Below are 25,837 nucleotides of genomic sequence, written 5' to 3'. Positions count from 1 at the left end.
TGGGCATTTGGGCATCTAGGCATCTATGCCCCTGGACCCTTGGGCCCCTGCAGCTGCCTGCAAACACTCATAGAGTGAGGTCAGCTCACACAGTGGAAACAGTTACTTGTTGTTTGAGGCCTGAGGCCACAGAGTCTCTAACTCGGCAACCTCATTAGTACAGCAATATGCCCACAGCTGGCAGCAGACATTAAGGACTGGTTAGAAAGTTCCCCAAAATACACATCTTAGAGACAAACCCTCATGAGCCTCAGATCCTAGAGCTCAGCTGTGAAAGTGCTTCCTCCTGTGCACCAGGCTGAGAGCACCATTCTTTATTTCCACAGGAAGCCCTCCCCTCCAATAGTTACTCAGCAACAGAAATAGAGTAGACATAGGCCTAAGTTTCTCCTTCTGCATCCAGACCTACCGACATGGCTACATAGTATAGGACTCATGAAGTGCCCCTCCAAAAAGGGGGGTGCACGTGCAGTACCCTCCACACACCCCTCAGCAAAGGTGGCCAGCTGAGCAGAGGGTACAACCTGTGGCCAGGGGCCAAACAAGGGCTCAAACAGATCCCACACATAGCACATGGCACATCCAAATTCAAGGTAAAAGGCATGCTGTACCCCAAACTCTCACCATCCTGCAGAGGTGCCAGAAGCACCTTGGGTTGCATCCCAGAGAGAAGCCAGATCCCCAGCTACCTCACGTACAGGTAGGAGAGATTTTGAGCTTCGCCTCACAATTTCAGCTTTGTAAGTGGGGAGCTTCTTGTGCTCTGATGCCAGTCACTTGGATAGATGGAGATGTCATAGTCAACCTACCCAGTGACCAGTGTCGTTACAGAAATCAAATGGGAAGGAGCTCTCTGTAATTTCACCATGCTGGTGAGTGTGGGGGCTGGAGCATCACTACAAATGAAATAAAATAGCTGCCAGTGTGCCTTAGAAAATATTCACCAAATCAAGTAAATAAAAATGTTAAGTTGCTGCTGCTCCCTGTCCACATATCTGCATCTGTGTTTCTAGAACATCTTGCTTTCTATCCTTTAGGCAACTACAGTCCCTGCTCTGAGATATTCTTTGTCCCCAGCCCCTCACTCCCCAATCATCCATCCCTCAGCCCTGCACACTCTGTCTCTAACCCACCCCAGTACAAACTACAAACACATATCAAAGTGAGTCAGTCACATTTATTATATGCATTGAGGGCAAGGGCAATGACCCAGTGGCATAAAATTCTTTAATTTTTCCAGTGTGAGGTAAAAGGGCCCAAGTAATGGGAGATTCTGGGCCAGGTAGCACCATTGCAATCAATCTTATCACCACCTCCCAATATAAACAAGCACCCAAATACACCCACATACAAGCACCCTGGCCACAATAAACCTACACATACATATACATTCACGCAAGGAGAGCCTCCAGGAGACCCCTTCCAGAGGCAAGCCCCACTTCCACTCCTCTGTCCATCCTGGTTCTTTCCCACTAGAATGGTATTCTGGGCTCGTTTACTCCCCTTTTGCTGCTGTCTCCTCCCTGCTCCACGTGACACTTTCCTGGACCAGGCCCTGGTCTGGCTCCCCTCATCCACTGAGAGTTCCTGCCCGGCTGGGATGCCTCTCAGGACATTTTATACTCTGGGGCCCAGCACAGAGCTCAGCGTAGATGGAGTAGGCACTCAATAAATTTTTGAAGAATTAATAAACAAGGAGTGAATTTTCAGTGTATTTGTTTTTTCTGCTGAGCCTCATTACAAGCCCATTAAGGATGATGACTAGCCTTGGCTGGTGTGGTTCAGTAAACTGAATATTGGCCTGTGAACCATAGGGTCACCAGTTTGGTTCTCAGTCAGGGCACATGCCTGAGTTGCAGGCCAGGTCCCCAGTATGGGGTGCATGAGAGGCAACCACACGTTGATGTTTCTCTCCTTCTCTTTCTCCCTCTCTTCCCCTCTGTCTAAAAATAAAATGAATAAATAAATCTTAAAAAAAGAAAAGTTTAAATTTTTAATCCTTTTTTAAAAGATGATGACTATAATTCATATGACATTACTCCTGATTACTCTAACCATTCCTGGCCTTCTAGCTTCCAGATGGAGATCCCCTGTGCCTAGAGAAGCCATCCAAGCAATCCTTCCTCATGTGTGCAAAGTCTCACCACACACCTCAACACCTCTGCATTGTGGTGTTGTGGCCAGACAGATCTGGACTTGATCTGTGCATTGTGGCCAGACAGATCTGGACTTGATCTCAGTCTCTACCATTTCCTAGCTACAAGGCTAGGTCAGTTAACTTCTCAAGTCCCAGTTCCTCAGCTATTAGATGAAAAGAATAATGCCCGTATTGCAGGGCCATGGAGAGTTTCACATGAGGTCACACANCATATGACATTACTCCTGATTACTCTAACCATTCCTGGCCTTCTAGCTTCCAGATGGAGATCCCCTGTGCCTAGAGAAGCCATCCAAGCAATCCTTCCTCATGTGTGCAAAGTCTCACCACACACCTCAACACCTCTGTAGTGCATTGTGGCCAGACAGATCTGGACTTGATCTCAGTCTCTACCATTTCCTAGCTACAGGGCTAGGTCAGTTAACTGACCTAACTGACCTAGCTAGGTCAGTTAACTTCTCAAGTCCCAGTTCCTCAGCTATTAGATGAAAAGAATAATGCCCGTATTGCAGGGCCATGGAGAGTTTCACATGAGGTCACACAAGTCGTGTGTGCCTCCCAGTAGGTACTCAAAAAAGTATTATCTCTTATCATTGACAATTATTATTTCTGTTGCCAGCCAGATTGCACAAGGGTAGCAACCAGGTATCCTGCCACCATGCTAGGGGCACAATGAACACCCATTAAGCAGATTCTGAATGGTATATGTGGTAAAGCTAGGTTTCAAAGTCTGAAGGCCAGCAGATTTCTGCCATCAGACTCTGTCCATGGGAAGGGTCTGGGCTTCCGTGTGCATCCCACAGCTGGGGAAAAAAAGAAGAAGGCCACTTTCCAAAGACTTGCAAAATCCATATTGATGTCACAGAAGCAGGGCAAGCCTTGAAAGAGGCTGTGGCCTGGACTGCATGCCTTCAGTGTACCCTTTCACCCAGCTGTAGGAGTTTCAGGGAGGATTAGTGGGTCCTCTTACTATGCATGGCGACAGGCCCTGAGCCACCAGAATGTGACTGTCAATTTGAAATCAGAGTTGATAGAGCTGGGAGTCAGTGGGAGTTTGCATATTCACGTAGCAGAACTGTGAGACTTAGTTACAGCTCCAGGCCCAATTATGCAGGGGCTTATTAGCCTGGAAGTCAACAAAGGATCTAGCCAGTATCTGCACCAGATTATTGCACACATACCAGCATGTGGGAACCGGCTCAGCCATGCTTCCCATGGGGCTCTCCTCTCCAGGACGCCAAGGTCTGAACAGTGGTAAAGGCACCAGGTTGAATCCTGGCTTTGACACACAATTGTTGATAATGTCTTTTCCCTTCCTCATCTGTGAAATGGGTGCAATTATTCTTACCTCACAGACTTATTGAAAGGATTGTAGACACATTTGGGAAATGTCCACGGTGGCTCCTAAACCAGTGGTGTGCTCATAAATGCCAGCTATTGACATTGAAATCCTGCCCCTTCTCATTCCAAATGGCCTGAGTTTCATGCTTCCTGAAATGTTCTGGAGAGAACAGCACACTCCCTAAGTGTTGTTGATTTCAACAACAACACTTACCATCCCTGGGCCTCAAGAACTGACTCTGTGTCTCATACTGTGTTGTGACGTCTCATTAAAATCTTCCCCATGTTGTAGGAACACTAGCTCCATTTTACAGTCGGGGAAAGTAAGGCTGAGCAAGTTAAATATCTGTCAAATTATTGCAGAGCCAGCTCATGGTAAAGGTGAGCCTAAATCCAAGTTCACAAGCTATTATTGCATTTCACTGAATGTCAGTAGCATAAAAAACTTGCCAACTGGTATAGAAGAAAAAGTGACATTTTGGAAATGAACATTTGAATGCTGATATCACCACTTTTATTAAGCACTTCCATTAACATAGTGACTTCCATTAGCTCATTCATTCACCCATTCATCTTAAGGAATAGGTGGTTCTTTAAAAGAAGAAATCATAGCTTAGAGAGGTTACGTGACAATCCTCTAATACCAAGCAGGCCAGTATGAGAAACAGGGCATTGGATTACAAGAGACAGGACCTTCAAAACAGACAGACCTGGGCCTCAGACTGGGGAAACTTTTTTGCTGTCCGATCTTGGGCAAATCAGTAGCCTTCTCTGTGCCTTAGTTTCAGCCCTCACAGAGTGCCATAACTTTTGAGGCATTTAACTAACTAAGCCTCAATATCCTTCATTGATTAAATTAAGCAAGATAACACAAATAAAAAGCTCAGCTTAATAAAAATGGGAAAAGGTTAAAACCACCTTTTTTTTTCCTCCCCTTTTTCCCTCTTTCCCCTGTAACCTGGTTGCTTTTAATGGGCTGGGCTATTTTGCTGCATTCAGCTGTTGCTCACCACTCAGTCTAGGTGCAGGGCACACATCAGATGCCCAGAGTGGCCTGGCTTCCCTGTGCCTGTGTCAATCTCTGCAGGTGGCCAGGAGTCCCTGGGCGTCAGAGCGGACCATCCTGCCTTTCCCTATCTTTCTCCCCATTCCCAGGTGCAATGCCTGGGGAGAGGCAGCAGCATCCAGCCCCACAGCCAGGACTGTAATGGAGGAGGAGAGAGGAGAAGGGGGACGTTTTCCAAACCTCAGGCCTGGGGACAAAGGAGTAATCAATGGAAGTCAGATTCCTGACTCTTTTACACTCAGGAAGCTGTGACCCTGTGAAATGCTGCTTCCACCTGAGGAAAGAGGATTCATTTACTAATTCCCACAAAAGCCCTTCTGGAGAAGCAGACACACACCATTAAAAAGCACAACTGTGCCAGTCAGTTGTCCAAACGTCAAAAATCAAGAATGGTATTTTCTCTAGGAAATCCCCCAGTACCATCAGGCCCCAAACTCCAGTGGCCCTGCCTCCATGACCTCCACCCTCCCTCAGATATAGTGCATTTTTCACGAGGTTTGAAAAGCTGGAAGCAAAACACCGGCAGCAGCAAGGCCCAACTTAACTGGAGCACAGCATACCCCCCTCACACACACAGACACAGTCCCTTCCTACTCCCTGTGCCACCAGAAGCAAAACTGGTCTGGCTGGGTTGATCTCTTTCCTTAATTCACTCAGCCCCAATTCAGGGACTGCTGATGCAGATAATGCGCCAAGCGGTAGACCAGGAGTGCCAAAGGAAGGGAAGCACTAGAGTAACCTGTAAACTGGATAAAGACACCATTTACGTTGCTTTGAAAGTACGGTGGTGTTTTCCTACACGAGGGCGGAAATGGATGGCCCTCATCTAAGCGGAAGAGCGATGCTGCTCGCAGAAGCTGTACCTCTGCTAGAGCAGGAACATCAGGAACAGCTCTCAGGTCATTCAACCCACTGAAGTTCATGGTCGCTGATACAATGGTGTACACCTCAGCCAAAAGAGACTTGTTCAAGAGGATCATTCCAGGAAACAGCCAGTACAGAACAGTGTTTAGAGCGTTATATTCTTTATTATTTCTTGGCAAAGAGATTGCATAAGGAGGGAGGGAATTTTTACTTTCCCTCTTGTATTTCTATATAACTTGTTTACATTTTTATAAATGCATATCACATCAACAGTTTTTAAAAAGAGGTTATTTATTTGAGGAAAATAAAATAGTCTCAGCAGCAAAAGTGCCAACCAGAGATGCCACTGGAAGTGAGCCTACTGCCAAGCAGGCCCAGAAGACTAAGCGACATCCAGATGACTTGGGGAGGGGGCCCAAAGCAGCCCTGCATCAGCCCAGGGTGGCAGTGCTCATAGGCTCATGTCAACCAAAAGGTTCTGTCCATGTGGGAGGTGTAACAAGGGCCTTAAAGGTTGAAATATATGCTTTTTTGCACACTGTCTCCCCACTCACTTAAACCTTACAAATTCAGGACTGGGGTGGAGGGGGCGGGGGCCCATGGGTTAAGAGCAGTATTCATCTTCCTTAGAGCTCCCCTGATCCCACTATCAAGTCAGACACCCAGGTGGGAAACTGTCTAAGATCTACCCGGTTTGGATCCCCAGTATTCCACACCCACCCACTTTAAAATATTTATTGAGCATTTATAGTGTACCAGGCACCATTCTAATTTCAGGGAGTGGGGTGTTCAGTGATGACCCGCACAGATGCTAGGTCTGCCCTTGTGAAGCCTGCAATCCATAGAAACAGACAACCAAACCTGTGATTACAGCAGTGTGACAGGCACCATGGGAGGAAAGATCAGTGTTTCACGGACCTTCAGAGATCAGAAGAGGAAACTGATGGGCACCAGGGTAAGGGCTGGGGGCTACTAGAAGTGATGAGCCAGCTGAGGGGTAGGATCTGACCTAGAGGAGAGGACCGAGCAGAGGGAACAACAAGAAGGGGGAGAGGGAGAAGTCCTAGAGAGAGCTCGATTACAGTACCCAGAGGAGCAGACACTTAGGAGGCCTCTACAGAACAGCTTTGGCCCTAGATTCACCTTCATAGTGCTGGACTCAGAGGGGAGGCTTGTGGTACCCATGAGCCCCTACTGTGCTTTATTTGTAAGGGCTCACTTCCCTGTGCTGGCCGTATTCCCAAAAGAGTCTGGGTTCTGGGGTCAGACCAACTCGGGTCCTTACCTTGAGAGAGTCATTTCACCTCTCTAAGCCTCAGTTTCCTCACCTGTAAGGTGTCCTGGGAAACAGCGGTGCCTCATACCAATTCCTGGCACATCATAAAGTCTGAATAAGTACAAACTGTAGTTCTGCCTGACTGACTGCGATGCAGTAAGTGGCAGGCGTATGGGGGCTCACTACTCTCTTCTTTTTACTTCTGATTATTTTTGAAATTATTATAATAAAACATTCTTTTAAACTCCTGATCATATAACTTTCTGCAACTGCTGTTGCTGCATGCTCCTTTGGGAAGTGCTCTCACTCCTTAGAATGTGACAGTAACAGGAGACCAAAACATTCCTCCAAAATTCCCCACTTCCTCCTACCAGGTCTGTCCTCCCCAGGAGTCAGAGGGCCTGTCCTGCCCTCCAGCCCATCCTGATTCTACGAGGGTTCCAACGACAGCATCAGAGCTTCAAAATCAGGTGTAAGAAGAAAATATTGAAACTTTAATTTTATTTATTTAAAATCTAAAAAAGAGAAAGTGAAGCATTACTAATACTTAAAATATGAATTAAAACTCTGTACTCCAAGAGTTAAAGTGCACAGCCTTACCTATGACTCATGAAGAACAAATTTTCTCATCTAAGATTCTGGAAAAATGGCAAGTTGAAGGGAAACACATGGATTAACTCTTGTTTCTTTTTGTTTCCATGAGAGGAGACCCTCTTCAGACTTGGTTAGCCAACTGCAATATAGATACTGACATGAATGTACAAGTCCTCTATTGAATATAAATACAAAAAAAGATAGAATTTTTTAAAGGTACGGATTGACAAAATACATAAGTTCTTCATCAATCAGAAACACGTATTGGGTGTGAGTGCTTCAAAGTGTTTGCTCAATAGAATTGGTGAAGTTTGGAGCAACTGGTCTTCACAATACACAGTGTGGTCCCTCCGTGGTGGGATCATGGCTTAATGCAGAGAGATGCCTGATGTTTTGTCTTTGGTGCCCAAGAGAACCATCTGCTCACACAGATTAGAGGAAAATTTAGCAGAAGCCATCACATCTATCTGAATTTCCAGGGCCAGGTGAGCATCTCATGCACTCAGGCAGTCCTGAAAAAAATGAGTCACATAGAAACAGACCCTGGGAATGAAGAAAGAGCCCCCTTGCCAATTAGGGACCACCATGCTCACTTTGGCTAATCTCTCTGTACCTGCAAGATGTCCCCTCCCCACCCCAAAAGGGGGAAGGGAGAGCTGTTATAGGAGAAAGGGTCAGTGGGCCCTAAGAGTAGGGGGTTGCTGTTGGAGACAGGTCCAGATGAAGCATTTGTAGTTTGTAACCTAAAGGTCCTGCTGGACCATCAACTCTCCACCTTCCAGGCCACAATATTCAGCCAAATTCCTCAGAAGTGGGTGCTCTCTGAGAGAGTCCAGGGCCAAAGAATCAGAGGTGGTTCTTCTCATCTAACACTGCAGAGGGCCCTGCAGAGAAGAAGCGATGGGAAGTGAGCCTGACCTGCCTGCTCTCCTCTCAAAGGCTTGGGAACTCTGGAAGGTGGATGTGGGTGTCTGTGCAGTCAGGCAGAGGCTTGGCCTGGAGGTCTGGGTTCAAGTCTCAGCTCAGTCTCTCATAAGTTTTGTGAACATGGGCCAGTCACTGGGCCTCTCTTTGGGGAAAGCCTTTGTTTTCCCACCTTCCACGTGGACAGAATAATACCCTCCTACTTCCTGAGAGATGCCAACATGGCAATCCCAACCTAAGAACACAGTTGGAGATGGGTATGAAAGCATTTAGGAAATTTAAACAATTCTTTATAAATATGATGAATGATAACTCTACTCAACTAGAAGCAAGAATGATAAGTGTTTGGGGCAAAGAGTTTCTTGCATTCCACATGCACCCCAAGGATGATAGCAAACAAAATTGGTGGGGGTGGGAAGCCTAGTCTCCCCCTCCCTCCCTGCTTCTTTCTCAGGGAGTCCTACAGAAAGATCATGGGCTCATGGACCTCAGTGGACCACCAGGGTCCTGCCTGGGACGTGGGGAGGATGCAGACAGAAAGAGGTTGCTCCTGAGCTGGCCCTGCCTCCTGCTGGCTGCCTCATCAATCTATCACTCTCTTAGCAGCTGACACCTCTGGCAGCACCTCCTGGCAGCCCAGCATTAGAATTGCAAGAAGCCTGTTTGCACCAGGGAATGCAGATGGAGGAATCTCATATTCAAATTTGTCTAAGTGTTATGAACAGCTAGACCCAGGCAATGTGTTTCTACTGCCCTTCCACCAAAGGGGAGAAATGGGGGTCTTGTTAGAAGTACAAATTGCTTCTTAATGCAGAGGATAAAGCTGGGTGCTGGCACCTCCTTAGAAATTCCTCCCGCTCCCAGGAAAGCCACTGCTGCATGTCAATTTTAATTTTTGAATTTAAACCAAGGGCTTTGTGTGTAAGCTCTATCTCATTGGAGGAAGAAAAAGAATAAGTCAAAAAAAATTAGGAGCCCTCTGGGGATTGCAGATCCATAGCAATTAGACTTCATTTGGGTCTCAGACATTTGGTTTTAATTGCATTTCTGGATGATACAATTGACAAGACATCAGAAATTGATACGTATGCAACTGTCGGTGGGGCCCAACTCTGCCCTCCCCCGTTCCTGGGCTCAGCTGGGTTTGGGCTCCACAATCAGCGGGGTCAGGTGTGGCTGAGGAATTGGGGTTCAGGTTCGGTCTAGAGCTGGGGAAATGGTGGTTTCTGTGAGTGTGTGTATACATATATATAATGTGTGTGTGTGTGTGTGTGTGTGTGTGTGTGTGTGTGTGTATTTCCCACCTTGCTGTTTTTAAGCTCCTTATCCCTGGACTCAAAACAACTGCAATCACGGCTAATACTCAAGTGAATGACAATGAAACATTATTCAAATAAAATAACAGCATAAACAGTAATAGCAACAGTGACAGGATGTGAAACAAGGGATATAATTGTCTTTTAAATGGGAATTACAGCTTTCATATCCTCCAGGAAATAAAGTTAATCACAATGCTATTTGGGGGCTAACATGCAACCAGTAGCATTATCACACACATGGACCTATGAATGCATGAGTGTGTGTGCATGTGTAACATAGATTAGTGATGACAACCACAACAGTATATCCATATGGTGGTGTGTGTGTCTGTGTGTTGTGTACACACATTTCTTCAAACAACTGGTCAAAATAAACTCAGTACTAACAGGTGGTTAACTGGTTGTTTTATAGATAATTTATTGTTTATTTGAATTTAATTACCTAAAAACAAAAGAAAAAAGTAAATCAAAACCAAATGGAGTTTTTTCTTCCCTTGTGTGTGTGGGAATGCTGACAGAGGAGGCCAAACACGTCCGGGATCAGAGCAGGTGCCCACAGCACCATGCACTTGGGAAGGAAAGACCCCAGAAAAAGGTGTCCCTGACAAAGGGATTGTACCCATCTCTTCCCACACAGTCCTGGGTGAATTCAGAGAGTTGGATGATTCTCAGATTGCCTCGGTGTACCAGCTCTTTTGAGAGCTGTGTCCCTAGCTGGCGGTATGAGCAAACGGACAGGTGCTGAGTATACTTTGTGTCTGGGTGGGTTTGTTTCTGATGGGACTTCTGCACTTCCTTTAAGGGATAAACATCTCGGAGATGATCTGCTGGCAAGTGGCTCATTCCTGCCTCCCACTCTGCGTCCTCCACCCCTTCCTTCTCCACAGACTCTTGCCCTTTGACTTCCCCCAGCAAGGCTGGAAACTTGGAGACTCAGCCACTCCTCTCCCGTCTACCTCTAATTTTCTCTCCCCCACCTCCTCTGGGCCTCTCCAGTTCAGGGAAGAAATACTCCGGGAAGGGTTGGATGCTGCCCTTCCATCCCCCCACAGCTTTTCACCCACCTTAGGCGGCAGGGACAAGGCAATGGCTGACAAGCAGGCCTAGATGAGGCTATTCAGGACTCAGTTAAGGTCCTTATGCCAAGGTGGACATCTGGAGGTCTGGCCTTGGGGCCACTCTGACAAAAATATCAGAGCCCATAGTCTAGAAACATAATTTAATGCATCGCAGTTGGTCTCAGTCAGGAGTACGGTGAAGAAGCAAATTTTCCCTTTGCTGGGATTCTTCAGCGGTGGGGTTTTGACTGATGGACAGGGACATTTGCACGAGTATTTAGAGTCTCAAAGGACGTCCCAGGGAGGTCATGCTCATTTTGGCCTACCTCGCTGGCCAGGAGTGGAAGGCCTCGGTCTCGGGGCACTCTGAGAAGGAGGGACTGGAAGAGGGCAACTCTTCCGCCCAGCCTGCCCAGTCCAATCAGGTTTGCAAACTGTGCTGCCGCCATCCCGCCTCTGTCTACCGTCTCTGGAGTTCAGGTCACGCTCATCTCCCCACGTTGGCGTTGCCCTCCCCCTCCCCAGGTTGGGGACAGGGACCAGGAGCACTGCCCAAAGCGTAATGAGTCTCAGACTCACTGAGGACGGGAGCGGGGCAGGGAGAACAGCAGGAATGTTTCTTTTCCAAAGATACCAGAACTATCATGAAGCGAGAGTGGTCCTTGCTAGGGAACAGCGCGCCCCCATGAGTATGGGGCGGCCTGAAGCCACCTCACCTCGCGCTCCCTGCGACTCTAGTCCGGGTACAGAAGAAAGCCAGAGAATGTGCTGTACTTGTTGTTATTTCCTCCATGCGCCTTCCCGCCGTCCAGCTTCACATACACTTCGTCCCCAGCATCGAGGTGAAGCACCACGCTGTTACTGGCGTAGTCATAGTTCTGGTCAGCGTCCTGCGCGATAGCGCTGGCCCGGACCTGGGGGCAAACCACGGGAGGTTTTGGCCTGGGACACTTCTGCCTAGGCCCTTACCCAGACCCCACCTGGCGCGCCCCCTGGCCGCCTTCTGCACTTGGCTCCGGGGTCCACGCTCCCACCCAGGCTCCACTTGCTCTCTCCAACTTAGCTAACTCCTTCTCGGTCCCCTCTTCTCTGCCGGCAAGTCCGGGAAAGAGAAGAGATCAGGCTTCATGAACGCTGACCTAGCAGGGAAGTGTGGAGACGGTAGGGCAAAGGGCTGAGCTGGGCGCACAGGAGGAGCTAAAGAAGAAAGGTTTCTTCTTTAGGAGCCCAAAGGACTGCAGGCAGAGTACGCAAGTGTCCAGGGAGAGCGGTTTGAATAGCAGGCCTCTGGGCGCTCGGGGCACAACCTCCCGCGCTACATTAGGATAAACTCGACCAGGGTACATTGGGAAGCGGGATCCTGTGGTGCGCTCCCTCCTCTGGCTCGCTCGAGTGCTCGCAAACGAGAAGAGAGGACGTTGGCTCCCAAGCAACTCGGGGCACCGGGTGAGGACAAGGGTCTGCTGGGACTTGTGGAGCCGACAGGGGTGGGGATGGGAGGGAGGGTCACTGACCTGCCCGTTCTTGCAAAGGTCCGCCCACATACTGGTGCCGTCGCCGCCGCGCATTAGGATGTGGTAGGTGAAGAAGTAGATGCCTCGTACCTGGCAGCTGAACTTGCCGGTAGTGGGGTCGTAGTGATTACCGAGATTGGTAACCACGTCGTCGAACTTGAGCACCTCGTAGCCTTCGTGGGGGCTCTTGAGACCCACGTAGAAGGCAATCTTTGGACCACTGAAGGTGGCACTGAGCGCGCCGGTCACTTCGCCCTCAGAATCATCGCCGCCCCGGGTTCCGCCACCCACCACCCCATCACCTCCTGATGCTCCAGCCGTAAGCTGCAGCCCTGGCAGCCCGGGCCGCCCCAAGTCGCCCTTTTCCCCCGGAGGACCCCTGGGACCAGGCGGGCCCGGCTCTCCGGGGGGCCCTCGCGGCCCGGGCTTGCCAGGTCGCCCGGGGTCGCCCTTGGGTCCCTGGATGAAAGGGGGAGGAGGGTTGGCGCTCAGGTCTTGCATGACTTCTAGGGCAGCAGTGCTGGGTCCAGGTGGCGACGCCTTGGCGCCCGCAGGAACCCCGCCCGGTGCAGCGCTGTATGGGTCGCAGATCATGCGGCAGGTGCCCATCATCTCATAGTGCGCTGCTCCAGGGGTAGTTGCCTGCAGCAGTAGTGGCACTGCGATGAGCAGTCCCAATGCCATGGCCAGGAGCACGCCGACGGCCGCCAGGCAGGCACGCCGCCGACGCTGCCACTGCCGGGAAGCGACCGCCACCAGCTCCTCCTTGCCGCCGGGGGAGGTAATGGTGGGGCGGCGCGGGCGGCCCCGCTCCCCGCACTCCGGGGCCGACTCCGCGGGTCCTGGCCGCACCTCCGACGTGGTGATCCCCTACACCTGACGCTCAATTACTTCAGCGAGAGGTGCTCCGGCCCAGGCGCAGGTGCTCACTGTGCTAGGGCTGTCCCGGAGAGCCTCGAAGCTCAGCGCGCATGGCGGGGGCGCACAGGACAAGCCCGGTGCCCTACGGGTCCCGCGGCGGGGGAACAGGGTGAGGATGCTGCGTCCGGCGTGGGCTTGGCGACTCTGACTCTTGGTCGGCGGGGCGCGGAGGGGCTGGGGCTCCGCGGGGCTCGGCGTGCAGCAAGGGCGCCGGGTTTCTGCGGTGCGTTCTGCTCCGCTCTCCCGCCGCTTACTGGCTGCAGCGCAGAGTGGGGACCCAGCTACCCTGACGTAAGTAGTCCAGGGCTGAGATGCGGAGGCGGCGAGGCAACGCACACTGCCATCACTCGGGAGACCGGAGACGGCGCCCTCAAGTCACCAGCTTTCCTTACTCCTCCTTTAGGGCGGCGTCCCTGGAAGAGATGCGAAAGGCGCATTTCTTTCTGCCAGTGCCTGGGAGCCACAAGTGGGCGCAGTGGGCACAGCCGGGAGCCCGGCGCTTCAGACACACCCATCCCAGGCCAGTCTCACGCGCCTCCCATCAACCACACATGAATGCTCTCGGGTGCACTTATGGACGCACACAGGCACCTCCACAAGGCCGTGAAGGCACCCGGAAACTTGATGCAAGCAAGGTCTTGGAGAGTCACCAATCCATTCCCCTACTCCTTGCAGGACCAGACCTCGGCCCACCAAGGAGAAACTCAGCCCATGAGGCCCTGTTCAAAGGACTTTCTGAATGCCCTCCCGAGCTACTTCTTCATAAGAAATCACCCTTCTAAGTAGACTGAAGACTCCAAGCTGCTATAGAGGATCCAGAAAACCACCCCATCAACTCTTTTAATGACTCTTTGAAAAGCCCCCAACCCCCTTGTTTTACTCAGAAAATGCTTGGCCCTTGTCTGCTGTATAAAGTTCATTTAGAGATGCAAATGCTGAGCACCCAGTACTTGGTAGTAACCTTGGTGCACTCTGCTCCCATTCCAGCTGGCCACTACCAGTCAGATCTTCAAGCAGGTGCCTGTGGACATTGGAAGCTCCCTCTTACCAAGGTGGGTTTAGTTAAAAAGAAAACAAAAACAAAAAACTTCAAAGCCATTCTGAGCTGAAGTCTCAACTAAGTGGTGACACCAGATTTAAAGAATTATTTATCTCCTTTCAAGACTGAAAGGATAAAGGAAGGATGTGAATACACCCATGTATTGGGAAGACCTCCAGCTCAGAAATCAAAAGTTCTAGCTCCTGGTTCTGCTCTTGCCCTCAGCAGCTATGTGACTTTGGACAGGTTGTCTCCTGCTCCAGCCTTCCTTGATGTGAAGAGTACACCTGGCCAAGCCTGCGAGCAAATTCCACCCACAGGCTGACATCAGTGTCTGGCAGAGCATCAGCATCTCTGAAACAATCTTGTGCCCTCTTAAGGCTATTGCTTTGAAGAGAACATTCATTTATCAGGGACTATGTTCTCGTGGGTTACTTTAAAATCCATTTTGTTTCTCTGTGATCACTCTGAGCCATTTCCCCACCTCATCCCATGTTGCTCCAGTCCCTTCATCAATGTATTTCCCAGAGATTAATGGAAGACCTGGATCCTGGTACACCCACAGTACATATTTGTAGAAAAGATGACTAAACTGAGCTTGAAGCAAACTTTACCTAGGAGAGAAGTGGGACAAGGAACTCTTTTTACTGGGTACTTGCTAAACGGCATCAGGTGCTTTGCATGTGTTCCTTCACTTACTCCTCCCAACAGTCCTATGCATTAGCAATCCCCCCATTATGTAGATGGAAAGACAAAGGCTTTGAAAATGTATGTTGTTTGCCAGTGTTCTCCACCCATATGATAGAGCCAGACTCCTCCTCACACCCAGTCCAGGGGCTGTCAGTGAGTGCAGCATTGACAACTAACTCCTGGCCACAGTCTTCATTGGATTGTTGGGTTCTGGGGACACTCTTTTCCCTTATCTAGGGCCACACCTAGAACTAGTGAGCCACAGTGACTCCAGGAGCCATGCCACCTGGTTCCAAGCTTGGCTTTGCAACTTTGTGTCTGTGTGACCCTTGGACAAATTGCTTCACCTCTCTGAGCCTCAGTCTCCATGTGTGTTGAATAGGAATGACAAAAGTACCTACCTCACAGTTATTTAGAGACTAAATGAATGAATTGATATAAAGGCCTTAGCACAATAGCTGGCTCAATAAAGTTCAGTTATTATTATTAACATTGATACTTTAGACCTCTACCATCATGCTTAAGACCACCAAGATGAGATATGTGGTCAGTAAGCAGGGTTGGGGAGGTGAGTTTATGATTTATAAAAGAGAGAGACCCAGAGATCACCCACACACCCTATCTTTCTCTAAAGTCAAGAAAGGGGACCACACTGTCCTTCCCATATTCCCCTCAGGCTGCTGTGCTCTGGCTTCCTGCCGTCTCTCAAGACTGACCAGACTGTTTCTGGTCATCCGCTCCACCTGGACAAACATTTTCAGGCAGATACTTACTCTGTTTGAATTTCCCAGTTCTGCAGACCATCATGCCCAAATCCCAGTGTTCTTGGCCCTGCAGGATCTGTCATGGAAGAAGCAAGGAAGAACAAATGTGTGAGATCCAGCTTTTCATCCTTGCAGGCCTCAGGCAAAGCTACCAGTCCTGAGGACCAGCATTCCCAGGAGCACCTACAGCCCTTCAGAGAGGAAGCCTTCTTCCAAGTCCAGCCCTCCACCAGGGGCAGGGACAGCCACAGCTAGAGAAGACAGAGCAGGCAGCCTCCCATTTCAGACCACGTAAGTCTTGAGATCCTTCTTCTGCCCTTTCTCCCTCTTTCCCTCCCTTCCCTGCTGGATTATTCGACACACCTCCTCATCCACCTGGTTTCTGCTTCCCATGAGTGATTCACATCACCAGTGACTGACTATCTTCTCATTACTATTATAATCTTTCTTAGCATAATGTCTTCCATTTTGACTGTAGTTTTACATTTCAAGGCCTAGTAATGACTCAGATCTTCCCAAAACTGCCCTTCATAATCTAGCCAGCATTTCTTCCACCAGCATCCATTGACAACTAGTCACCTGCAACTTTTTATCCACCAAAGCCCTCATGGTGTATGACATATAGTTTGACACTTGATCACAGGCTGTTTTGTTTGCTGCTCTAACAGCCAGCAACAGGTACCCTCCTCATTCATCTGCACTACAGTGTCTTCAACTTGGGATGCTTTCTCCACTTATCCCTCTAGACTCACCCTGAATTATCCTTCAAGTCCCAGCTAAGTATCACCTTCTTGTCCAAGGTCTTCCCTGAACCCTCCCCAATTCCTGAGGATAAAGAGTACCTTGAACATACATATCCCTGCCATCATATATCGTGATGAAATGTTTGTTTACTTGTTAGCCTCCCATAACAGACTTTGAACTCCCATAGGGCAGAAATCAGATCATTCATTCATGCCTGCATGTGTCATTCATTTGTTCAATAAATACCTGTTGAATTCTATTGTGCTATGTGCTCGGTGTGCAGTGGTGAACAATACAGGGATAGCTCCCCTCCATTCTGGCTGTCCAGCAAGCCTTCTTCAACCTCCTCCACCTCTTTCTACTTATGTTTCTGGGTTTGCGTCTGAGCTGCCACTATCTGGCATGGCTACTTATTGACACACTTTCTTTGAATTATACCTGTGCCCCCCACTAGACTGTAAGTTTTTTTAGAGACATCATCTTGAATATAATGGCCAATCTCTTGGCTCCATGGACAAGGGGAAGGGCAGCATGATATAAAAGGCCACATCATACAAGGCCTTGGGGTCCACATTAAAAGATGTGCTTTTGCCCTGGCTGGCATAGCTCAGTGGATTGAGCGCGGGCCTGCGAACCACACCATCGTGGTTTGATTCCCAGTCAGGGCACATGCCTGGGTTGCAGGCCAGTTCCGGGCAGGGGACGCAGGAGAGGCAATCACACATTGATGTTTCTCTCCCTCTCTCCTTCCCTTCCCCTTTAAAGATAAATAAATAAAATCTTTAAAAAAATGTGCTTCTATCCTGAACACACTTGAGAGACTCTAAGGAGTTTTAAGTGACATGATGCACATTTTTCAAAGATTACCCTGGCTTCTGTGGTGAATGGTGTGGGGGAGGGAGTAGAAATGAAGAAACTAGTCTGAAAGCTATTGCATTATCCAATTAAGAGGTAATAGTGGTTTGGTGTGAGTTAGTAGAAGAGAAGTGAGTGAATTCTAGATGTATTCTGAACATGGAATACAGTACTCTTGCTAATGGATTTGAGAAGAAAGTTGAGAGAGGAGGAGGAGAAATCTGGGTTAACTCGTTAGACATGGCTTAAACAACTGGGTGAATGAATATGAGAAAGCAGATTTTTGAGGAAGAAAAATGTATATCAGGAGATAGAAGGTGGGAGGTGAAAGGATTGGGAGCTCGCTTTAGTAAATGTTAAATTTGAGATGCCACTAAAATATTTAATGAAATCACTACATGGCCAGTAGACTCAGAGATGAGGCCAAATTTGTAGCCTTGAGAATTAAGAATGAGGAATTGGTGGAGAGAGAGGGAGAACCCAGTCTCATGGAGAACAACCCCTCCACCACAGTCATCACAACACTGAGTAGAGGAGAAAGGGAAATCTTCACCAGAGACTGAGAAGCAGCAGCCAGACTCAGGAAGAAACCTAGCGGAGTGGTCTACAGAGGAGAGCATCTCAAGAAGGAAGATATGACCATTTACTTAGAAATGTGCTAAGAGATAGAGTAAGATGAGGACAAAAAGGTAAGCAATGGGCATGGCAACATAGAAGTAGCTCAGGTCTGTGGCAGAGATAATGCTGTATGCTCACAAAATCATTTCCTTTTTTTCTTCGGCAGAGCCAAACTGTATTTCCCAGCCTCTCCTTCAGAATGGTGGGGATATGAGACTGAACTCTGGCCAACAGAACATGGGAGTGACGTAAGCCATTTTCAGGCCTGGCCCCTTAATTCTTCCATGAAATCTTCTAAGTTCTCCTTTACTTGATTTGATAGCTAAACCCAGAGGCTTTGAGGTTCCTGGAGATGCAGAGCCACTTGATAAATGGTGCCTGGGCCTCTGAATGACTGCATGGAGCAGAGCTCCCTCTTCTCTCAGGCTCATGCCACCCCGCACTGAACAATGACCTGAGTAAAAAATCAGTCTAAATTGTGTTAAGCTACTGAAATTTGGTGGTTATTTGTTATAGCAGTTGGCCTAGCCCGACTAATACAGAAACTGTATGAAGATCCTTTCCACCAGGTGTTGAAGGACAAATACCATATGATCTCACCTTTAACAGGAAGCTACACAACAAAACAATGAAGCAAGCAAAATATAACCAAAGACACTGAAATAGAGAACAGGCTGACAGTGACCAGAGGGAAGAGGGGAGGGAATTTCAGAGGAAATAGGGGAGGGATTTAGAGGAACATATACAAAGGATACATGGACAACAACTAAGAAGGTTGGAAATGGGAGGGGGGAGCACATGGGGTGGGATGGGATGGGAGTAATAGACAGAAAACTGTACTTGAAAAATAATTAAATAAAAAAATTGGGGAAAAAAAGATCCTTTCCAAGAGCTGGACTGCAGTGGATTGAAGAGTAAACGTGAAAGAAAAAATGGAAACATTGTGTGTAGTCAACTCTTGACAAGCTTGAGAGGAAAGTAACAGAAATGGGTGACAGCCGAATGCTGTAGGGTCACAAAGCTAAGGTCAGAGATGGGAGAAATGTAAGTGTGTTTATTTGCTAATGAAATTATACAGCATGGTGGGGGAAATCAACAATCAAGAGAGAGCTGGGATAATGCAAAGTCTGACTCAACAAAAGTTTAATAAGTGTTTGATATTTTAAGAGTAATAATAGGTAATATTTATTGAGCACTAAGTATGTGCCGGGCACTATGCCAAGAATTTTAGATGTATATTCTTTGAATGTTCTATAAGATATGAGATGTTACTTTACAGACGAGGAAACTCAGACAAATCTATATGTGCACAAATGCATGTAATTTTTTGAGTAGTTGCTCCAAGGCATGGTGCTCCAAGGACCCCAGACAGGTGTCTCTCAGAGCCTGGAGTTTGAGCCACTTGGCCATTCTAGCTGAGGTCTTCAAGTATGTGTTATGCTTACCTCTCAGCTAGATTGTAAGCCTCTGGAGAGCGAAAACTATCACAAGGACGTAGTACATGTTCAGTAAACAGTTTTATACATATTTTATTTTAGTTGTTCAAGTACAGTTTTCTGCCTTTTACTCCCATCCCAGCCCACATCCTGACCCTTCCCATTTCCCTCCCATTTCCACCCACCCCCTACTTTTTGTCCATGTGTCCTTTATACTTGTTCGTGCAAACCCTTCCCCTTTTCCCCTGAAATTCCCTCCCTTCTCCCCTCTGGGGACTGTCAGGCTGTTCTCTATTTCAGTGTCGTTGGTTATATTTTCCTTGTTTGTTTGTTTTGCTTATTAGGTTCCCATTAAAGGTGAGATCATATGGTATTTGTCTTTCACCACCTGGCTTATTTCACTGATGTTCTCCAGATCCATCAATGCTATTGCAAAGGGTAGGAGCTCCTTCTTTCTTTCTGCTGCATAGAATTCCATTGTGTAAATGCACCATAGTTTTGGGATCCATTCATTTACTGATGGGCACCTAGGTGGCTTCCAACACTTGGCTATTGTAAATCATGCTGCTATAAACATTGGGATACATAGGTTCTTTTGGATTGGTGTTTCAGGGTTTTGGGGATATAATCCTAGAAGTGGAATTGCTGGGTCAAAAGCCAGATCCATTTTTAGTTTTCTGAGACAATTCCATCCTGTTTTTCATAGTGGTTGTACCAGTCTGCAATCCCACCAACAGTGCACTAGGGTTCCCTTTTCTCCACAACGTCTCCAGTGCTTGTTGTTTGTTGCTTTGTTTATGATGGCCATTCTCACCCGTGTGAAGTGGTACCTCATTGTGGTTTTAATGTGCATCTCTCTATAGCTAGTGATACTGAGCATCTTTTTCATGTGTCTCTGGACCCTCTGTATGTCCTCCTTAGAGAAGTGTCTGTTCAAGTACTCTGCCCATTTTTAACTGGATTGCTTGTCTTCTTAGAGTGGAGTCCTGTGAGTTCTTTATACATTTTTTTAAATATATTTTATTGATTATACCATTAGTTGTTGCTCTGTTCCCCCCCTTCATTCTCCTCCACCCTGCACACCCCCTCCCCCAGCATTTCCCCCCTTTAGTTTATGACCACATGTCTCAAGTTCATTAGATTCTATATTTCCCCTACTATTCTTGCCCTCCCCCTATCTATTTTCTACCTACCATCTATGCTATTTTCTGTACCTTCTCCCCCCTTCTCCTCCTCCCACTCCCCTGTTGCTAACCCTCCATGTGTTCTTCATTTCTATGGTTCCACTCCTGATCTAGCTGTCCTCTTGGTTTGCTTTTGTTTTAGGTGTGGTTGTTAATAACTGTGTGTTTGCTGTCCTTTTACTGTTCCTATTTTTTATCTTCTTTTTCTTAGATAAGTCTCTTTAACATTTCATGTAATAAGGGCTTGGTGATGATGAACTCCTTGAATTTGATCTTATCTGAGAAGCACTTTATCTGCCCTTCCATTCTAAATGAAACCTTTGCTGGACAGAGCAGTGTTGGGTGTAGGTCTTTGGACTTCATGACTTGGAATACTTCTTTCCAGCCCCTTCTTGCCTGGAAGGTCTCTTTTGAGAAATCAGCTGACAGTCTGATGGGAAGTCCTTTGTAGGTGTCTGTCCCCTTATCTCTTGCTTCTTCTAGAATTCTCTCCTTCATTTTAATCTTGGGCAATGTAATTATGATGTGCCTTTGTGTGTTCCTTCTTGGGTCCAACTTCTTTGGGACTCTCTGAGCTTCCTGGATTTCCTGGAAGTCTATTTCCTTTGCCAGACTGGGGAAGTTCTCCTTTATTATTTGTTCAAATATGTTTTCCACTCATGCCTGTTTCTTTTCCCCTTCTGGTACCCCTATAATTCAAATGTTGGAACGTTTAAAGATGTCCTGGAGGTTCCTAAGCCTGTCCTCATTTTTTGAATTCTTGTTTCTTCCTTCTTTTCTGTTTAGTTGTTTCATTCTTCCTTCTTGTCCACTCCATTGATTTGAGTCCCAGTTTCCTTTCCATCACTATTGGTTTCCTGTGCATTTCCTTTCATTTCAATTAGTTTAGCCTTCATATGTTCCTCTAATTTGTGACTATAATCAACCAGTTCTGTGAGCATCCTGATCACCAGTGTCTTGACTTGTGCATCTGAGAGGTTCACTATTTCCTGGTTGCTTAAAGTTATCGGCTCTGGGACTTTGAGTTCTTCTTGAGCCATATTTTTTACTGTTCGTACCTGTTACATAGGAGGAGCAGAGCCCTAGGTGTTCACCAGGGTGGGGCCACTCAGTTGCTGGGTTGTGATGCTATATGTGGGGGCGGGGTCAAAGGAAATCAATGGCGGTCCCCTCTGCCTCCTCCCGCCACCAGGGGCCCAGCGCTCCATCTCACTGCTTACTCCTTTGCTGGGTTTATCTGCATACTCGAATGTGCAACCACGCTCAGCCTGCCCCGCACCCTCACTGGGTTCGCGATGCAACCCCGGCTGCCTGCGCACCTGGGTCGCCTGGATCACCTGGGTTGCTTCCTGCCACACCCTGCTCTGCTGCTAGCTCCTCCCCTCTTACCCTTCTCGGTTGAATGGTTCGTTGTTGGAATTCCATATAGTTCAGTTTTCTGTTCGTTGGCTGCGTCTTTGTTTACTAAACCGTTGTTGTATTCAAACTTGGTTGTGGAAGAAGGCACAGTGTTTCCACCTACACCTCCATCTTGGCGGAAGTTCCTCTTTATACATTTTAGAGATTAAACCCTTGTCTGAGGTATCATTGCCAAATATGCTTTCCCATACAGTTGGCTCTCTTTTCATTTTAATACTGTTTTCTTTAGCTGTGCAGAAGCTTTTTATTTTGATGAGATCCCATTTGTTTATTCTTTCCTTTATGTTTCTTGCTGTAGGGGACATACCAGTAAAAATGTTGCTTCGTAAAATAGCTGAGATTTTCCTGCCTATGTTCTCCTCTAGGACTTTAATGGTGTCACAGCTTATATTTAAATCTTTTATCCACCTTGAATTTATTTTTATGTATGGTGTAAGTTGGTGCTCGAGTTTCATTTTTTTTTTTGCATGTAGCTGTCCAGTTCTCCCAACACCATTTGTCAAAGAAGCTATTTTTACTCCATTTTATGTTGCTGCCCCCTTTGTCAAATATTAATCAACTGTAGAGACTTGGGTTTATTTCTGGGCTCTCTGTTCTGTTCCATTGGTCCATGTGCCTGTTTTATGCCAGTACCAGACTGTTTTGATTACAGTGGCCTTGTAATACAGTTTGGTATCAGGTATTGTGATCCCTCCTACTTTGTTCTTCTTTCTCAAAATTGCAGCAGCTATTCAGGATCGTTAATGGTTTCATATAAATTTTTGAAGTGTTTGTTCTATGTCTGTGAAATATGCCATTGGTACTTTAATAGATATTGCATTGAATCTGTAAATTGCTTTGGTGGTCTGTTTTTTTGTGATTATGGTAATTCTTCCAATCCATGAACATGGTATATGTTTCCATTTGTGTGTTCCTTAATTTCTTTCTTCAGTGTTGTGTAGTTTTCTGCATACAGGTCTTTAACCTCCTTGGTTAGGTTTCTTCCTAGAAATTTTATTTTTGTTCTTGCTATATCAAATGGGATTTTTTTCTTGATTTCTGCTTCTGCTGTTTCATTGTTGGTATATAAAAATGCCTTTGATTTCTGGATATTGACTTTGTATCCCACTGTTTTGCCAAATTCATTTATTAGGTCGAGCAGTTTTTTGGAGGAGTCTATAAGGTTTTCTATCTACCCTATCATGTCATCTGTATACAATGACAGTTTTGTTTCCTCCTTTCTGATTTGGATGCATTTATTTCCTTTTCTTGTCAGCTCACTGTGGCTAAAACTTCCAATACTATGCCCAATAGAAGTGGTGAAAGTAGACAACCTTGTCTTGTTCATAATTTTAGTGGAAAAGGTTTTAGTTTTTGCCCATTGAGTATGATGTTGGCTATGGGTCTCTCATAGATGGACTTTATTATGTAGGAATGCTCCCTCTATTCCCACTTTGCTGAGTGTTTTTATCATAAATGGGTACTGTACCTTATCAAAAGCTTTTTCTGCATCTATTGATATGATCATGTGATTTTTGTCTTTGCTTTTATTTATATAATGTATTACATTTACTGATTTGGGAATATTGAACCATCCTTACATCCCTGGAATGAATCCCACTTGGTCATGGTGTATGATCTTTTTGATGTATTGTTGGATGCAGTTTCCCACATTTTGTTGAGGATTTTGGCATCTATGTTTATCAGTGATACTGGCCTGAAGTTTTCTTTCTTTGTTGTATCATTATCTGATTTTGGGATTAGGATGATGCTGGCTTCAGAAAAAGAGTTTGGGAGTCTTCCATCATTTTGGATTTTTTGGAATAGTCTATGAAGGATAGGGGTCACCTCTTCCTTAAATGCTTTGTAGAATTATCCTGTGAGACCATCTGGTCCAGGGCTTTTGTGTGACAGGAGTTTTTTGATTACTGCTTCAATTTCATCTACTGTTATTGGTCTGTTCAGGTTTCTGCTTCTTTTTCATTGAGTTTTGGAAGATTATATTTTTCTAGAAATATGTTCGTTTCACCTAGGTTTTCAAATTTCTTGGCATTCAGTTCTGCATAGTAATATCTTACAATCCTTTGTATTTCTGTGGTATCAGTTGTAATCTCTCCTCTTTCATTGCTGATTGTCTTTATTTCAGTCCTCTCTCTTCTCTTCTTGATGAGCCTGCTTAAAGGCTTGTCAATTTTGTTTATCTTTTCAAAGACCCAGCTCCTGGATTCATTGATCCTTAGAATTGTGCTTTTAGTCTCTATGTCATTTAATTCTGCTCTGATCTTGGTTATTTCCTTCCTTCTACTTGCTCTGGGCTGTCTTTGTTATTGTTTCTTGAGTTCTTGTAGGAGTAGGGTTAGCTTGTTTGTTTGAAATGTTTCTATCTTTTTTAGGCAGGCCTGTATTGCTATGAACTTCCTTCTCAGGACTGCCTTCGCTGTGTCCCATAAGATTTGGGTTGTTGTGAGTTCATTTTCATTTGTTTCCATAAACTTCTTGATTTCTTCCCTAATTTCATTCTTGACCTAGTCATTGTTTAATAGCATGCTACTCAATCTCCATGACTTTTAGTGTTTTGGGTTTTTTCCTTTGGGGTTGGTTTCTAGTTTCAGTCCCATGTGGTCAGAGAAAATGCTTGATATGATTGCAACTTTCTTGAATTTGTTGAGGTTTGTTTGTGTCCTATCATGTGGTCTATCTTTGAAAGTGTTCCATGTGCATTAGAAAAGAAAGTATATTTAGCTTCTTTGGGATGAAGAGCTCTATATATATCAGTTAAGTCCATTTCATCTAGGGCATTGTTCAATGTCACAATATCTTTTTTGATATTTTGTTCCAAAATCTGTCCATTTTTGACAGTGAGGTGTTAAAATCCTCTAGTATAATTGTGTTGCTGTCAATATCTTTCTTGAAGTCCTCTAAGATTTTCTTTATGTATTTGGGTGCTCCTACATTGGGTGCATATACATTTACAATGTTTATATATTCTTGGTGGATTCTTCTTTTGAGTATTATGAAGTGACCTTCTGGGTCTCTCTCTATGGCCCTTTTTTTGAAGTCTGCTTTGTCTGGTATAAATATTACTACCCCAGCTGTTTTTTCCTGTTCGTTTGCTGGAAAAATTTGTTTCCAGCCCTTCACTTTTAGTCTGTGTAGGTCTTTTGTCCTGAGGTGGGTGTCTTGTAGGCAGCATATGTGTGGGTCATGATTTCTTATCCATTCAGCTACTTTATGTCTTCTGATTGGAGCATTTAATCCATTTACATTTAAGGTTACTTGTGATAGGTACTTATTCATTGCCATTTTTGTACCTGTGTTCCTCTCTCTCTCTCTCTCTCTCTCCTTCCTTCCTTCCTTCCTTCCTTCCTTTCTTTAAAGCAATGCCTTTAGCATGTCTTGCAGAGCTGGTTTGGTGCAGGTGTATTATTTTAGACTTTTTTGTCTGGGAAGCTCTTTACTTGGCCTTCTATCTTGATTGAGAGCCTTGCTGGGTAAAGTAGCCTTGGTTGCAGGCCTCTGGTTCTCATTACTTTGAATATTTCTTGCCATACTCTTCTGGCTTGGAGTGTTTCCATTGAGAAGTCAGCTGCTAACCTTATGGGGTTCCCTTGTATGTTACTTCCCGTTTCTCCCTTGCTGCCTTTAAGATTCTCTTTGTCTTGGAATTTTGCCATTTTAATTATGATGTGGTTTGAAGTGGGCCTGTTTGAGTTCCTCTTGATTGGGACTCTCTGTGATTCCTGGATTTGTTTGACTTTTTCTCTCATCAAATTAGGGAAGTTTCCCATCATTACTTTTTCAAATAGGTTTTCTATCTCTTGTTCTTCTTCTCCTTCTGGTATCCCTATTATTCAGATATTATTATTTTTCATGTTGTCTTGCATTTCTCTTAATCCCTCTTCATTCTTTCTGAGCCTCTTTTTCTTTTCTTGTTGTTTTTGGGTGTTTTTTTGTGCTTTGTACTCCAGCTCACTGATCTGATCTTCTGCTTAATTGATCCTGCTTTTGATCCCTTCTATTGTGTTCTTCAGTTCAGAAATTGTGTTCTTCATTTCCTCTTGGCCCTTGTTGATA

The 25,837-nt window shown here is 46.1% G+C and overlaps 1 protein-coding gene across 2 annotated transcripts; it reads right to left on the bottom strand.

Moving 5' to 3' along the window:
- Positions 1-7,251: 7,251 nt before the first annotated feature.
- On the bottom strand, positions 7,252-13,466 carry C1QL2 (complement C1q like 2). Of its 2 annotated transcripts, XM_037049896.1 has the most exons (3): positions 12,115-13,466; positions 11,317-11,514; positions 7,252-7,811 (listed from the first exon to the last, which is right to left on the bottom strand). In XM_037049896.1, the coding sequence occupies exons 1-2, from the start codon at positions 12,796-12,798 to the stop codon at positions 11,335-11,337; spliced, it is 864 nt and encodes a 287-aa protein (XP_036905791.1). In that variant the 5' UTR covers positions 12,799-13,466; the 3' UTR covers positions 7,252-7,811; positions 11,317-11,334. The 2 variants fall into 2 exon arrangements, with proteins under 2 accessions (XP_036905791.1, XP_036905790.1); XM_037049895.1 differs by lacking the exon at positions 7,252-7,811 and having other exon boundaries at positions 7,821-11,514.
- Between the last annotated feature and the right edge of the window lie 12,371 nt (positions 13,467-25,837).

This window comes from Sturnira hondurensis, unplaced genomic scaffold (assembly GCF_014824575.4).
Source record: "Sturnira hondurensis isolate 20B ecotype Veracruz unplaced genomic scaffold, ASM1482457v3 Scaffold0006496, whole genome shotgun sequence".
NCBI lineage: Eukaryota > Metazoa > Chordata > Mammalia > Chiroptera > Phyllostomidae > Sturnira > Sturnira hondurensis.
This window is presented reverse-complemented; position numbering and strand designations above follow the sequence as displayed.